The 15,872-nt window shown below is 36.4% G+C and overlaps 1 protein-coding gene across 4 annotated transcripts in view; it reads left to right on the top strand.

Moving 5' to 3' along the window:
* Positions 1 to 15,872, top strand: part of ERLEC1 (endoplasmic reticulum lectin 1) — a 40,962-nt gene that overhangs the window by 24,422 nt on the left and 668 nt on the right. For 3 of the 4 annotated variants that reach the window (XM_069494051.1, XM_069494050.1, XM_069494048.1), the window contains one exon: positions 2,556 to 3,443. The exons of the other annotated variant lie outside the window; for it this stretch is intronic. In XM_069494051.1, coding sequence (XP_069350152.1) covers positions 2,556 to 2,627 — 72 coding nt within the window. In that variant the 3' untranslated portion in view covers positions 2,628 to 3,443. Of the gene's footprint in view, positions 1 to 2,555; positions 3,444 to 15,872 lie in introns of those variants that run through there. 4 annotated transcript variants of the gene reach the window in all.

Here is a 15,872-nt window from a genome sequence, read left to right as displayed (position 1 = left end):
ACCCTTTCCAGCCTCTCGTATCTATCATTCTACTCTCTACCTCCATGAAATCAACTTTTTTAGCTCCCACTTATGAGTGAAAACACGCAACATTTGCCTTTCTGTGCCTGGCTTATTTCACTTAACATAATGACCTCCAGTTCCATCTGTGTTGCTGCAAATGACATGATCTCTTTTTTTTTTAATGTCTGAATAGTATTCCATTGTGTAAAGATACCATGTTTTCTTTATTCATCCATTGGTGGCCACTTAGGTTGATTCCCTACCTTTGCTATTGTGAATACTGCTACAATAAACATGGAGATGGCAGGTATCCCTTTGATATAGTAATTTCCTTTCCTTGGATAAATACCCGGTAGTGGGATTGCTGGATCATATGGTAGTTATATTTTTCATTTTGAGAAAGCATCCATACTGTTTTCCAAATGGCTGTACTACTAATTTAACATTCCCACCAGCAGTGTGTGAGAATTCCCTTTTTCACTGTAACATTTTTGAAACTCAGCCATGTTTCATGATCAGTACTTTTATTCTCTTTTTATCCCTGAATAGTATTTTTTCATATAACTATACCACATGTGCTTATCCATTCTTATATAGATGGACATTTGATTTGTTTTTTGGGTTTGATTATTATTAGTAAGGCTACTATGAACATTTTTTTTACAACTTTTTTTGTGGTTATATGTTTTCATTTCTTGTGGTAAATACGTAGGAGTGCTGGATCATAGATTAGATATATGTTTAACTATTACCAAACAGTTTTCCAGAGTTGTCATTTTAGTGGTTTTAATCAGCATTCCCCATATGAATAATTATGTTGAGTACCTTTTCATACCATTATTGGTATTCATATATCTTCTTTTGTGAAGCGTCTAGCCAAGTCTTGTTAAAGAAAAATTATTACATAGCATTTGTTAAAACAGTAAGGAAGACTTTATTCAGGGCTATTGCAATATGTGTCAAGATTATTACAATAGGGGAAAGAGAACTCAACTCTAATAGCAAAGATGGCTGGAGATTTATAGCCAACAAGCAGAATGATGGAAGTGAGTGGATGGAAAATTACTAAGAGGAGACATCAAGGGCAGGGGGATTCTTGCTAAACTGACTTAACAGGATTCTTGCTGAAGGCAGGCCAGGGTAATCAGATATCAAGGGTGGGGGATCTCTCTAAACTGACTTGGCAGGATTCTTGCTACAACTGGACTAGGCAAGCCAAACACAGGGCCCAAGGATGAGGCATAGTCGGAAAGAGGGTTCAGAGAGGTCTGGATAAAGTTTGGTCAAGGAGAGAGAAGTCTTTTTCAGTCTTTTACCCATTTTTGTTGTTGTTATTTGTCTTCTTACTGCTTATTTCTAGGAATTCCAGATATGAGCTCTTTGTAATTGTACATATTTTTTTCTCAGTCTATGGCTTGCCTATTCATTTTCTTAATATCTTTTGATAAGCAAGTTTTTTATTTAGTGAAGTTCAGTTTATCATTTTTTTCCTTTAATGGCTAATGCTTTTTGTGTCCTAAGAAATTTTTGCTACCCCAATGTCATGAAAATATTCTCCTGCATTTCCTTCTAGAGACTTTATGGTTTTTGCCTTTGACTATGATATGCCTAAATGTGGTTTTCTCTGTATTTATCCTTCTTGGAGTTCACTGAGCTTCTTGGATTAGTGGGTTGATACAATTCATCAATTTTGTTGAAATTTTGGCCATTATCTCCTCAAAGATTTCTTCTGCCCCATTCTTTTTCTCCTCTGTGTCTGAGACTCCAATTGAACATGTTAGTTGGGGCTGGTCAGATGGTAGTGGGTTATCATAACTTATTAACATTAGTATCACTAAAGTTGGTATTCAGCCCCCCGCTGCTAAATTTGACTGGCTTACAAAAAAAAATGTTAGTTGGAAATTGTCTCAAAATCTCAGAGACTCTTTTATTTCTACTTCTTTTCCTTTGTTTCAATTTGGTCATTTCTGTTAACCTGTCTTCAGGTTTATTGATTCCTCTGCTGTGTCCAGTCCATTGAATAAATTTATCTCTGATATAGTTTTCATCTCTAACATTTCCATTGGGTTTTTTTTTTTATGGTTTCTTTTCTCTGCTGAAATTCCCTATCTGGTCATAGATGTTGTCTACCTTTTCCACTGTTTCCTTCATTGTATTTATTATATAATTATTATAACATCTGATAATTTCAACATCTGGCCCATCTTTGGGTTACATTTTTCTTTGCCTTTTACTTAAAATACAAATTATTTTACCATAATGTTTTATCATTTTTGTTGTGTAAGATATAGCTGTGTATTCCTTCCTCATTCCTGTCTTTTCCTCCTTTTCTCTCTCCTCCTTTACTTAGAGATAAAAGTATTTTCTCCACCTATCTGATATTCTATATGAATGACTAAAAGTTATTTTTCAAAAAGCTTAATTTGTAGAAGTAATGCTGTTATGTCCAAAACAAGGACTTACATTCATTTAGCAAAATAATACTGAATAAAGTAAGTACATATTCAGCTTAGCAACTTTTTAATGGCTTTGTTGTTGTTCTCATTCTTTAGGTTGAATCTCCAGTGATCTGTAAAATCTTAGATACAGCAGATGAAAATGGACTTCTTTCTCTCCCCAACTAAAGGATGTTAAAGTTGGAGGAAAGAAAATATTGAAAGTCATGATGATTTCTGTCTAACCGTGTGTCTCATTATAAAGTTTTTAGCCATTTGACCTCATCCAAAGGAATTGTATAAAAGGACTCTCAACCACTTTGTGAATATATATGTGTATATAAGAGATTATTGATAAACTTCTAAGGCAGACATTTTGTCTCACTTTTTTCATTTTTGTTGTCTTATGAACAGATTGTGTTTTTTCTTTGCTTGGATATGTGATTCCAAAATAAATCTCATCCAAGCACGTCAGAGTCCAACCTAATCAAATATCACAATTGTACCTACTGAAAGTTTTTAAATAATAGATGTATTATGTAAATTATGGTATATATAACTAGCTAATGAAGAAAAGAATTGATAGGAGATTGTTTAAATGAGAGACCATGTAAAATATGTAAATTCTAGTGCCTGAAATCCTTTCAACAAATTTTTATATAGTAACTACTCTCTACCAGGCATTAAACTAGAAACTGGGCACATAATAGAGCCTTAACATGTGAGTTTTCTTCACCTCTGTTAATCTCAAGAAATTCTTATTTGTAATAGGTTGCTTTTCTCTCAGAAGTTTTATTTATTTCTTTCTCCTTAAGAGTGTGCTTACTCCCAGAGTATGTATCTGGTGTAGACAGTTGGTGAGTCTTCTCTGACTTAGAATGATTTACTCTAACAAACACACTGTGCTGGCTATCCATTGTACTTGCCTTCTGTATATACAGATTTTAGTTCTGGACAGTTTACAGCACAATATTTATTTTAAAGTGAATAAAATGTCCACAAGCAGTGTTGTCATGTAGTCAATGGCAGATTATTCAGTTCCTTTATTTTCTTTTCTCCATTACCCTGTTGCATACATTTTGAACATACATATCTGAACAAGGACAGAAAAGGGTCATAAAATACTTTACTTTTCCTCATTTTCGGTAGTTCTGGCCAAAGATATTTTAATTTAAGAAATGGTTAACATAATTGACTACTTTAAGGTTATTTGTAGATTTTAGCAGGAAACAGCGCATAAAGAAAGAACATGCACTTCGAATTCAAACCTAGGTCAAAATCCTCTCTTTAACTTACTATGTATATAATAGGAAAAACCAAACTGTTTTTCCTACTCTCATACTCAGCACAGAACACTTCAGGTAACCAGAATGTGTGGGTTTTTTCCCCACACCAACCAATTCTCTGACACCAGTTGAGTTCAGTTTATTTCAGTTCAATTCTGACACTTACCTACTTGGAGTTAGCATCAGCTCCCACAAGTAAAAGACTCAGTCCCACGGCACTGCCCCCACATCAGATGCCAGTTGCAGGTCTGGGCCTCCAGTGCTTTTGACCAACCAGCTACAAATCAGGGGTTCCCATGATCCCCTCCTCAGGTTTAGTAATTTGCTAGAATGCCTTACAGAAATTTGGGAAACACGTGTGTTTACCAGCATATTATAAAGGATACAACTCAGGAACAGCCAGATGGAAGAGATGCATAAGGCAAAGTATGAGAGGGCGCAGAGCTTCCAGGCCCTCTCTGGATGTGCCATCAGATCTCAAGAGTTCAAGAGTTTTTTATAGAGCTTGATCTCTAGACCCCCTCCTCCTTTTCAGAGGTCAGTGGGTGGGGCCGAAAATTCCAACCCTCTAATCTCCTGGTCTTTCTGGTGAGCAGCCTCATCCTGATAACCTCATTAGTGTAAACTTTGGTGTGATCATAGAAAGGGGCTTGTTAAGAATAATAAGATACTCTTAGCTCTCAGGAAATTCCCAAGGTTTTAGGTTAGGAGCTCCGAGTCAAGAACCTGGGACAAAGATCAAATGTATTTCTTACTATAACACATACTAGCTATGTGAGCCTGGGCAAATCAGTGAGTCTCCTTGAGCCTCATTTACTCTTCTGTAGAGAGAATACTTAACTTCATAAGGTAGTTGTACCAGTACATTAATTTTACTGTATGTAAAAAGCCTAGCCCAGTACTTGACACCAGGTTTGAAATAAGTGTAAACTTCCTTATATTGCCCTTGTCTCCTGTTAATATAAGATCAAGGACAAAGCCATTAAAATTCATTATGACAAACCCACTAAAATTCATTCTATAATGAATTATAGCATCATATTTATTATCTCAATGAATTAGAATAGCAGAATTCCCCTCACATTTAGTATCAGTAATAAGAGGGGAGGAAGTTAGATACTTTAAGAATACTTTAGAATAAACGCTTTATCTTAGAAGAGGGAAAAAATATCTAAAAAACTATTAGAATACCTTACCAAAGAAGATTCTTTAAAAATATTAATAGAAGTCATTATTTCAAACTAAAAAAGTTTTATAAGAGTCAGCCTTCTAGCTGGGCATGATGGTGTGCACCTGTAGTCCCAGCAGGAGGATCACTTGAGCCCAGGAGTTCAAGGCCACAGTGGGCTATGACTGGGCCAGTGAATAGCCACTGCACCCTAGCCTGGACAACACACCCAGACTATGTCTATTTAAAAAAAAAAAAAAAGCCTTCTGTCTCAGCTGACTCCAACTTTATTTAGGTTAGGGATATAGTATCTCTATATCCCTTCTGAATCTTGGGTCCCCTATCAATAGTCTATGAAATCTCATCTGATCTCCAAATTGCTGCTACCTCCCATATATAGTCTTTATAAGCAGACTGCATTCCTAACGGGGAGGAGGGGGGCAGAAAGGGTGGAGAATGGCTTAGCTACAACATGCCTGATGCACTTTGAAAAGTCTGTCTCCAAGTGGGAGTCTCTGTTAAAGTCAGTACTATCCCATACCTACTAACTCAGATCCTTTAGGACACGGCCTAAGAATCTGCATTTTAAATAAACTTACCAAGTGGTTCTCTTTGTTTTAAATAAATTCTTCAGTGTTTGAGAATCATTGGCTTAGGGAGTTCGCTTTCAATGATTTCATACAAACTGACCCTCCTACCTCCAGATTCGGGTTTCAGGGAAATATCTAGTAACTCATTTTCACAAGGAAGTTGTGACATGGAGACTTTTTTTTTTTTTTTTTTTTTTTGGTGCGCATTTTTAGCTTTACCTGCTTTTCTTCAAAATGCCACTAGGTGGGGCCTATAGCCTAGCCCTGGTTTTCTATCCCTGATTAAAGGGATGTTGGCAACAAACTGTCTCAAAACTGAATAGGATGCTTTGTGGACAGTCCCAGGTGGACTATCCTTTTCAATCAGTCTGATACCAAAAGACCTGACCTGATTTCTGACAATGCTTATAACCTAGTACACAATCAGGCCAAATTATTGACCCAGTAGCAGCAAAGATCTAGCATAAAAGGGCTTAAACTTTTTTCTTTTTTTAATTAGCATTCAGTGTCTAAAAGGGCTTAAGCTAGGCAGAAAAATAAAATCAAGACTTAAATTTTTCAATAATTAGGTTTTGCAGTCGGAGATTCAAATGAAAATAAATATCAGCTACCATAGAATCTGATTTCAAACTCTTCTAGTGTTGGGTGATTTTACTTACCAGTGCTTGCATTTCCATTTGAACATAGAAATAGAACGATATTTCATGTATACAGATGTTATAGTGATGCTATTGAGGTAAAAGTTTTCAAAGTATGTTGCCATGGTGACATGGCTTAAAAGAAAGCCATTTCTTCATTTTTTTGTTTGTTTTTAAATAAAAGATTGGGGTCTGGCTATGTTGCCCAGGCTGGAGTACAGTGGCTATTCACAGGCATGATCCCACTAGTGATCAGTAGGAGAGTTTTAACCTGATGCATTTCTGACCTGGGCTGGTTCACCCTCCTTAGACAACGTGGTGGTCCCCCACTCCTAGGAGGTCACTATATTGATGCTGAACTTAGTGCAGAGACCCAATCGGCTTAGTGCACTATGGCCCAGAACTCCTCGGCTAAAGCCATCCTTCTTCCTCATCCTCCAGAATAGCTGGAACTACAGGTGCATGCCACCACACTGAGCTCCATTTCTTTTTCTCACTTGTTTGGCAGGGGTGGTAGAGAAACCATGGGACCACTACACTCCCAAGAACATGTTTTATCTAGTATGCCTGCAGTCTCAGCATTGGGTTGTACTGTACATCAGGCAGGCAAGATGATCCAGGGGATTATAGGAAGAAAATATTAGAAGTTCTAGGCCGGGCGTGGTGGCTCACGCCTGTAATCCTAGCACTCTGGGAGGCCGAGGCGGGTGGATCCCTCAAAGTCAGGAGTTCGAGACCAGCCTGAGCAAGAGGGAGACCCTGTCTCTACTAAAAATAGAAAGAAATTATCTGGCCAACTAAAATATATATAAAAAAAACTAGCCGGGCATGGTGGCGCATGCCTGTAGTCCCAGCTACTCGGGAGGCTGAGGCAGTAGGATCGCTTAAGCCCAGGAGTTTGAGGTTGCTGTGAGCTAGGTTGATGCCACGGCACTCACTCTAGCCAGGGCAACAAAGCGAGACTCTGTCTCAAAAAAAAGAAGTTCTATTAGTTTTTTCCTCTGCAAAAGATGAATTAAGCCTCAGTAATATTTAATATGTGGACTGATGCTGGTCCACACAATCATTCATAAATCAGAAGGTCTCGGCTCACAAGGAAAATATCCTGAGGGAAGAATTGGCATTACATGCACAGAGGAGTTAATGGGGATACCTTCCTTTACTCTTCACTTTCACCACGTTACAGAATTGAAGACTCAATTAATGCCCCCATAACCTTTCAGAAAACGGAATTTTCACTTTAAATATTAGCGTCAAGACCATACATTATTAAGTTTAATAACCAATCAGAATTATGATGTGAACATTAAAATGTTACTTTCACCAGCCAAGACTCCAATCACTGAGGTCTGTTATCTTGCAGGACTTCTGTATTAGAAATAACACAGTAATGCCTTAGAAGAATGAGAATGTTTTCCTTGTTGGCAGTTAGAATATCCTTCAATCTGAAGACTATTAGAATTCTACTCTTTAACACTTATAAAAAATAAAGGCAGGCCTGACAATCTCAAAACTAAAATAGAAAGGAAAAGAGCAAAATTATTAACAAATAGAATATAGAGCTTGTAGTGTTTTGCATCCACACCTAACTTGTAAATTTTTAAGCATTTTACTATTTTTTACATTTGAAACCAAAAATGTTTACCAAAATCAAGTGGGACTTCTAGAAATGGTAACCAGCTCAACTACCAAAGACTTTTATAAAACTTTAGTGCTAAAACATCTCACATCTAATCACATACTGCATTATATATTTCAAATCTATTAAAGTGCTTTCCAGTAACTTCCAATAGAAAAAATAGTGCTTTGCCTTGAACTTAAGAAAAAATATAACATACATTTCTACATATTTTCTGAAAGCAAAAACATAATTTTCATTTTGTAAATATGTAATATTAAAAGTTAAACTTCCTTAAAATTCCAGCAGTTTAGTGTTTGAAAATGCCATAAGTCAAATTTACTTTCTTTTTTTTTATCCTTCATTCTATCTTTTATTTTTATTCGTTGAATAATGAAAAATAAATTGCAAAAACCTTTACTTGTACAAAATTTGAACAGACTTTACAAGGATTAGGAAAAAACTATTAATATAAAGATTATCTGGCTTAGAAAGCAACATACATACACACTCATACACACATATGCACACACAATCCAGGGAGGCCATTTTATTGATATCTATGTAAATAAAGAGATTAGCATTAAGCACTCTCCTGGGACCTTCAACTACTTAGGGCTATTCCAATAAGAACTTCTAATCTAAAGTATATACTACATAGAATTCAGGGGACTCTAGATCCAGTTAAAATAATATAAACTAGTATAGTTTCACCAAGGAATTATTTTAAAAATTTGTGAAATTTAGGAAATTATCTAGAGTCCAAACTAGAAAGTTTGAGTTTAAACCATTGTTATTTGACCATATAATATTCTCAACTAGCATGTAAATAGTTCCTACATAGAAGATTTACCTGAAGTGTTTGATTAGCATATTCTTTTTTTTTTTATTTTATTTTTTTTATTTCATCTTGTTATGGGGGATACAGAATTGCAGGTTACATACGTTGCTCCTGTACCGCCTTTCCCCCCAAGTCAGAGCTCCAGGCGTGTCTGTTCCCCAGGTCGTGCGCATTGCACCCATCATGTAGGTATATATCCCTCCCTTCCCCACTCCCCCCTTCCCGAGTCAGCACCTTCAAGTGTTACCGCTCCCCAAACGGTGCGCAATGCACTCATTGTGTAGGCATACCCCCATCCCCTCCCCCGCCCCCCACCTCAGTCTGATATCCAATTGGTGTCGTTCCCAGATTTGTATTTAGCTGATGATCAGGGAAACCAATTTTCTGGTGAGTACATGTGATGCTTGTTTTTCCATTCTTGGGATACTTCACTTAATATAATGGGTTCCAACTCTCTCCAGGAGAACCATAGAGATGTCGTATCTTCATCATTCCTTATAGCTGAGTAATATTCCATGGTATACATATACCACAGCTTACTAATCCAATCATGTATTGATGGGCATTTGGGTTGTTTCCACATCTTTGCGATTGTGAATTGTGCTGCTATAAACATTCGGGTACATGTGTCTTTGTTACAGAATGACCTTTTTTCCTTTGGGTATATGCCCAGTAATGGGATTGCTGGGTCAAATGGCAGGTCTACTTGAATCTGTTTCAGATACCTCCATAATGCTTTCCACAGGGGTTGCACTAGTTTGCAGTCCCACCAGCAGTGTATGAGTGTTCCTGTCTCTCCACACCCACGCCAACATGTGTTGTTTTGGGTTTTTTTGATAAAGGCCATTCTCATTGGAGTTAAGTGATATCTCATTGTGGTTTTGACAAATTTACTTTCTATATTCACTCAATAAGGTAGCCAAAAACAGTGAACTTTGGTTCTAACAGCTTGGCACCTTCATGTCCTCAGTAAAATAGTAGTTTGCAATTAGTTAAGAGTGGTCCTTAATGCCAGTAAAAATGAATTTCTTCATGTAAGAATTCTTTTTTTTTTTTTTACTTCATTTATTTTATTTTATTTTATTTCATTTCAGTTTGGCATTGCTGGCAGGATTATTCATTTAAGAATTCTATAAAAGCTCCAGATATTATCCTATGGATTTAAAAATGTTAGTAGTTGGTAGAGGAAATTGGCAGTTCTTTTTCTCTTGGATTAGTCTTCTATACTTATTAATATTTTAAAGCCATATTGACAGAAATCATTTGTTGGAAAAGCTTTTAACAACCCTCACCAAGAAAGCATTTCAACTCCAAGAAGCCAGTTGTGAACAATCTTGAGTCATTATTCCGTGAATTTCAGATAACAGGTTACCCTAGAGTCTGCCTTAGTAATACTAAAAATTACAGCTTCCATTTATTGAACATTTATTATGTACTAGGTGCTGTGCTAAACACTTTATATACCCTATGATCACAACCCTGTGAGGTAGGTTTATTATCCTTAATTCACAGATAAGGAAATTGGATCTCAAAGAGTTGAACTAACTACAGGTGGCTGAGCCAGCATTTGAACCAATTCAGAGTCCACGTTTATAAATAGTATGCTATAGTGCTTTCTGTTCACAGAAACATCTTCTACTCCATGCACCAGAATTCTCTATTACCATGTCCCACCTGAGAGAACACACAGAAGAGCTCAGAAAATGCCTTATAAAATGAGAAAAATGAGGGAAAACTCCTTGAGCCCAGGTGTTTGAAGTCACAGATGAGGTGTGATGACAGCACTGAAGTCTAGCTCAGGCAAGAGCTAGACCCTGTCTCAAAAAAAAAAAAGTAAGATTGAAGTGTCAGTGTCACCTTGGGAATTCTGGCTTGGTTAAATGCCATCAAACCCTACCTTCTTTAATAATCCTTTGGTGATGGTAAACAATGTAAATGCAGCAGTAGCAATTATCTAGATCCAGATTATGTTTATGATTTAAATGATAAAATGATAATTCCTTCATCTTTTATGGGGTTTTTTTTTTTGTTTTTTTTTTTGAGACAGTCTCACTCTGTTGCCTGGGCTAGAGTGCCATGGCGTCAGCCTAGCTCACAGCAACCTCAAACTCCTGGGCTCAAGCGATCCTCCTGCCTCAGCCTCCCGAGTAGCTGGGACCACAGGCATGCGCCACCATGCCCGGCTAATTTTTTCCATATATTTTTAGTTGTCCAGATAATTTCTTTCTCTTTTTAGTAGAGACGGGGTCTCCCTCTTGCTCAGGGTGGTCTTGAACTCCTGACCTCGAGCGATCCGCCCACCTTGGCCTCCTAGAGTGTTAGGATTACAGGCATGAGCCACCACGCCCGGCCTATTTATGTTTTTGTTTTGAAATAAAGAATACATCTTATTTTTGTTTCTCCTCAGACCTTGAATAAAATTGACCCACAACAAATACTTGCTAAATAAATGAATGAACCCTCATCCTTTTTTACTCAGACCTTATAAAATCGTTCCCATCTATTCCAGTTTTTCCTGCCACTCCTTGTCGTGCTCGTTGCTTTGAGGGAAAAAATATTTTCTTCTGTTTTACAATGGCTGGGAAAGAAAAAGAACTTTTATCGAATTGTTCTGTGTTCCTTTTCACTTGGATTCCACACAGCATCCTTTCATTAATTTTTTGCCATTTAACACTGCTTTCTCATGGTCCCATATGTTGCTTCTCCTCCCTAACAAGAATACAGTGTCTGTGTCCCATGCCTCTGTTGTATTACCCCCACTCCATGAACAGAAAACATTCTAAATCTGAGGTACTCTGAACTCTTCGGAAAAAGTGGCTACCTTTATGGCTTCTTTCTGAAAAGCACAATTCCTAGTCTTATCTTTCCTCAGAGTAATATTGAGAAAATTTGTTTTTAAATTTCTTTGACATATATTGTATGAAAACCAAACAAACGATCAAGAAGCTTTCACAAGCCCTTGCTAAAGTGAGGTATTCTGAAGCATTTGCACAGGTTATGAAACCTGTCCTGGTACGTTGGCCAAAGAAGACAGGCATAAGCAGTCTTTGTGAATTGCTCAGCTTTGTAAGGGCTTCCTGGCATCTGAACAAGCTACATTTTGCAAAACATCAGGCTTTGCATGAAAATCAAGATTCCCACAATGAGCCCCAGTTGGAAGAGGCAGCTAAAGGGTCAGGGAAATGTCAAGAGGGCAAAGCTTCCCATAAATGGAACTCAGAGAAACAAACTGAACTTAGCTTGGCACCAGCTAAGTATATTTATAAAAAAACAAAATACCTGTTTATTGGGATGGAGGGAAGGAAAATTCATTAATTTGCCCATAAGCAATGAAGTGATATTTCTACTTTGGTAAAATTAATCTCAAAGGCATTGGACCTAAAGAGAATGCCTGTTAACTATCTCTTATGGAAAGTAAAATTTCACTAAATCTCCACCTTTATTCAAATTGTCATATACTTTAAAGTAATTGGTATCCCCCTTCTCCCCCTCTAAAAACCAGTTACCCATTTTCTCCTTTAATTCCTTTGTGGTTGCTGAAGAGTTTTGTTTCCTCTTCAATGACTTCAGGCAGCGTAGTGAGCCAAGAAATTCCAATGAGAATGAATACAGGTTGTCCGGCAGCTCCTGGGCAGCCAGGATTGTCCCTTGGGAAAAGCCCTCAGAGCTGGGTAAAGGTCCCCTAACTGGGTAAACAGTCAGGAACAGGGCCTCATAGTCCTCCTAAGTCAGGACTCAGGTCCCCTTTCATTAGAGTCCTGCTAAAAATCATCCTGGGAAAATAGAGAGGGATACAAAAAATAACAAACAAGGGGAAATTGTAAGCCAGCCAGATGTAGATTTGGGTTGATATCACTTCTAGGTTTCATCCATTTATTCATTTATTATTTGATTCATTTGTTCAACAAATACTCAGTGAAAGCCCACGAGGGCCAAGGACTAATAGGTACTAGGAACATGGTGCTGAACGAAATAGACAAAGAAAAAAAAAAAGAGAAGGCATAAATAAATAATAAAAGGAGAAGAAGGTGACATAACTGAGATGCTACAGAGAATAGACAATATAGAACACTGTGAATAACTTTATGCCAAGAAATTTGAAGCTTACACACAGTGGGAAAAATTCTTAGAAAAATGTAATCAGTATATTACTATATTACATTACACATAATAATACCAATATAACATATTAAAACTGGGTAAATTGTTAAACCATTATAGAAAATGGACAATAGATAAAAATTTTCCTCCAAAGCAAACAGCAGCATAGATTCTTTTACAGGAAACTTCTATTAAATGTTCAAGGAAAAAATAATTCCACTGTTACACAAACTATTCCATAATATAGGAAAGGAAGTAACATTGCTCACCTCTTTTATGAAACTAGTATAACCAGACAAGAGAAGTACAAGAAAGGAAAATTGCAGGAACACTCCATTATGAACCAACACAAATGCAAAAACTTAAGGCTAACTGATCCAACAATGTTAAAAAAGCATCCTGACCAATTTAGATTTATCCCAGAAATGCAATTAACATTACAAAATCAATTACTAGATATCACAAGATTAAAAGAAAAAAATCATATGATCATCTCAATAAATTCAGAAAAAATCATTCAATAAAATTTAACCCTCTCACATAATAAAAACTCTTAAACTAGGAACAGAAAAGAATCTCCTTAACCTGATAAAGGGTATCTAACAAAAACCTATAACGACCTCTGTCCTAGATGATGAAAATTTCAAATCAACAACCAGAATGGATGCCTACTATTAACACTTCTGTTCAACACTGTACTGAATTTCTAGCTATCCTCCATTTAAGATAAGAAAAAGAGATGGTATAAGACTTAGAATGGAAAAAACAAAACCATTATTATTAGCAGGTAATATTATGTATATAATAAATCCAAAATATTCTTTAGATAAATTATTAGAAATAAGAGAGTTTAGCCAGGTAGCTAGCTAGATTATAAAATTGATTTACATAAATTACTGCATTTCTATGCTTCAGCAACAAACAGAAAAGTTAATTTAAAAAAAGAAATAATCATGAGAGCAAATTTATAAATAAATATAGTATCTAGAAGTATATCTAACAAAGGATGTGTAAGACGTGTAAGGAAAAAAACTATAAAACTGTACTGAAAGATATTTAAGAATATCTAATTATACTCTTACCACTGAGTTTAAGAAAAAAAATGCCTAAATATAAAAAATGTTTATATTAGAAGGTTTGATTTTTGTAAAAATGTCGATGCTCCTGAAATTGAGCAATAGATTCAATGGACTACCCATCAAAATCCCATCACGGTGTCTGAGGAACCTGCAAAGCTTATATTTAAAAATACAGAAAAAAATCAAAGGATTAATAACAACGCTTTTGAAGAAGAATATGGTGAGTGAAGCAGTATACTATTGGTGCAGAAACAGACAAATGACCAACAGAACAGAGTAGAGAGCCCAAGAAGACCTGTGAATATAAAGAAACTGGATAAATAAAAGAGGTGGAATGACAAATAAATAAGGAAATTGGTTATCCATATGGAGAAAATGAAATTGAACTAATACACCTTATGTTAAAAGTCAATTCTGTATGAATTAAAGACTTAAATGTAAAGTGCCAAGCTTCACAATTTTTAGTATAAAATACAGTATATTTTTATGACTTCAAAATGGAGAAGTATTTCTTTTTTAAATTAATATTCTTTTTGATTGACAAATCAATTATATACATTTATGGAGAACAATGTGATGTTTCCATATATATACACAATGCGGAATGAGTAAATCAAGCTAATTAACATATTCAGCACCTCACCTTTTTTTGGGTTGAGAAATATTTTCAGTAAGTTGCAAGGAGATCATATAAGATACTATTATTAATTCAACTTGATGTATAGGAATCTAAGGCTTAGAGTGGTTAAATTTGTCCAGAGTCACACAGCTAACATTCAAACCCAGGAAATCCAGTCTGGGGACTGGCATTCTTTTTTTTTTTTTTACGAGATGTGGGTCTTGCTATGTTGCCCAGGCTGCTCTTGAACTCCTGGGCTCAAGAGATCCTCTCACCTCAATCTCCCAAGTAGCCTGGCTCTGTTGACCAGTCTAGAGCACAGTGGCATAATCATAGCTCACTATAGACTCAAACCCCAGCGATCAACTGATCCTCCTGCCTCAGCTAACCGAGTAGCTGGGACTATGGGTGCCCACCACCATACACAGCTAAATATTTTTTGTTTGTTTTGTAGAGATGGGGTCTTGTTATGTTGCTCGGGCTGGTTCGAACTCCTGGCCCCAAGTATCCTGCTGCTTCAGCCTCCCAAACAGGCATGAGCTACCATGCTTTTCCCCTCTTTTTAATCAAGCCTTAATTCTTTTTCTTACTCAGAATAAATTGTTCCCTGCGTTGTACTCCAGTAGCAGTTTATACCTCCTTCATAGCATTTACTTTATACTTTGCATTATTTTATTGGGTTTGTTTACACAGGTATCTGTATATGCACAGAACAGGTTTGGAAGGATAAGCAAGAAGTGATAAGAATCGATGGCTCTACAGAGGGGATCAGAATAGTCTGAGTTCAAAAACAAGAAGAAAACATCATTATATACTCTTTCTCTGGTTTTTTTTCCCCCCATGTGTATACTATTTTTTCAAAAACAAAATAATAATATGAAAAAATAAAATTACACGTGTCCTCACCCATATCAATAATTTTCTAGCCATTTTAACTAGAATCTGAGATTATTTTTCTGTAAATTCTATTTTTTGCTTTTGTTTATCATGAGCCTATAGCAGCCAACTTCACATTGTGACCCTTAGGGCTCTTCAAATAATTGCTGCTGGGGAGCATGAAATGTTTAAGTGCAGCTTTTATAATCATAAGATGCAATACACTATTTTTCTCTGGAAAGATATAGTCAATGTTAACAATTATAGAACACAGGGAGTGAGTGGGGATATGTGGGTGTTCACTGTGTCTTCCAACTTTTTGTGTATTTGAATATTTTCATAATAAAATGCTGGGGGTAAGGATCAAAGAAAAAATAAACTAGGTAAAAATAATTTAGGATAGTGGTGTTACCTCTGGCAGGAGTGAGACTGCGGCTGGAGAAGGGGCACGTAATGCGGATGACAATAATAAACTTTTGAATGTTAAAAAGCGCCTGTATGCTCCACTCTGAGGAAATGTACAGCCAAATTCACTTGCAAAGCAAAAACGAAGGGTTAGGAGTTCCACTTTCAGTGCTGATGGAATAGTTCACACTGGACTGACCCTCTGGCAGGTCA

The sequence above is a fragment of the Eulemur rufifrons genome, chromosome 19, assembly GCF_041146395.1.
Source record: "Eulemur rufifrons isolate Redbay chromosome 19, OSU_ERuf_1, whole genome shotgun sequence".
NCBI lineage: Eukaryota > Metazoa > Chordata > Mammalia > Primates > Lemuridae > Eulemur > Eulemur rufifrons.
Note: the sequence above shows the minus strand (reverse complement) of the source record. Positions and strands in the feature narration are given on the sequence as shown.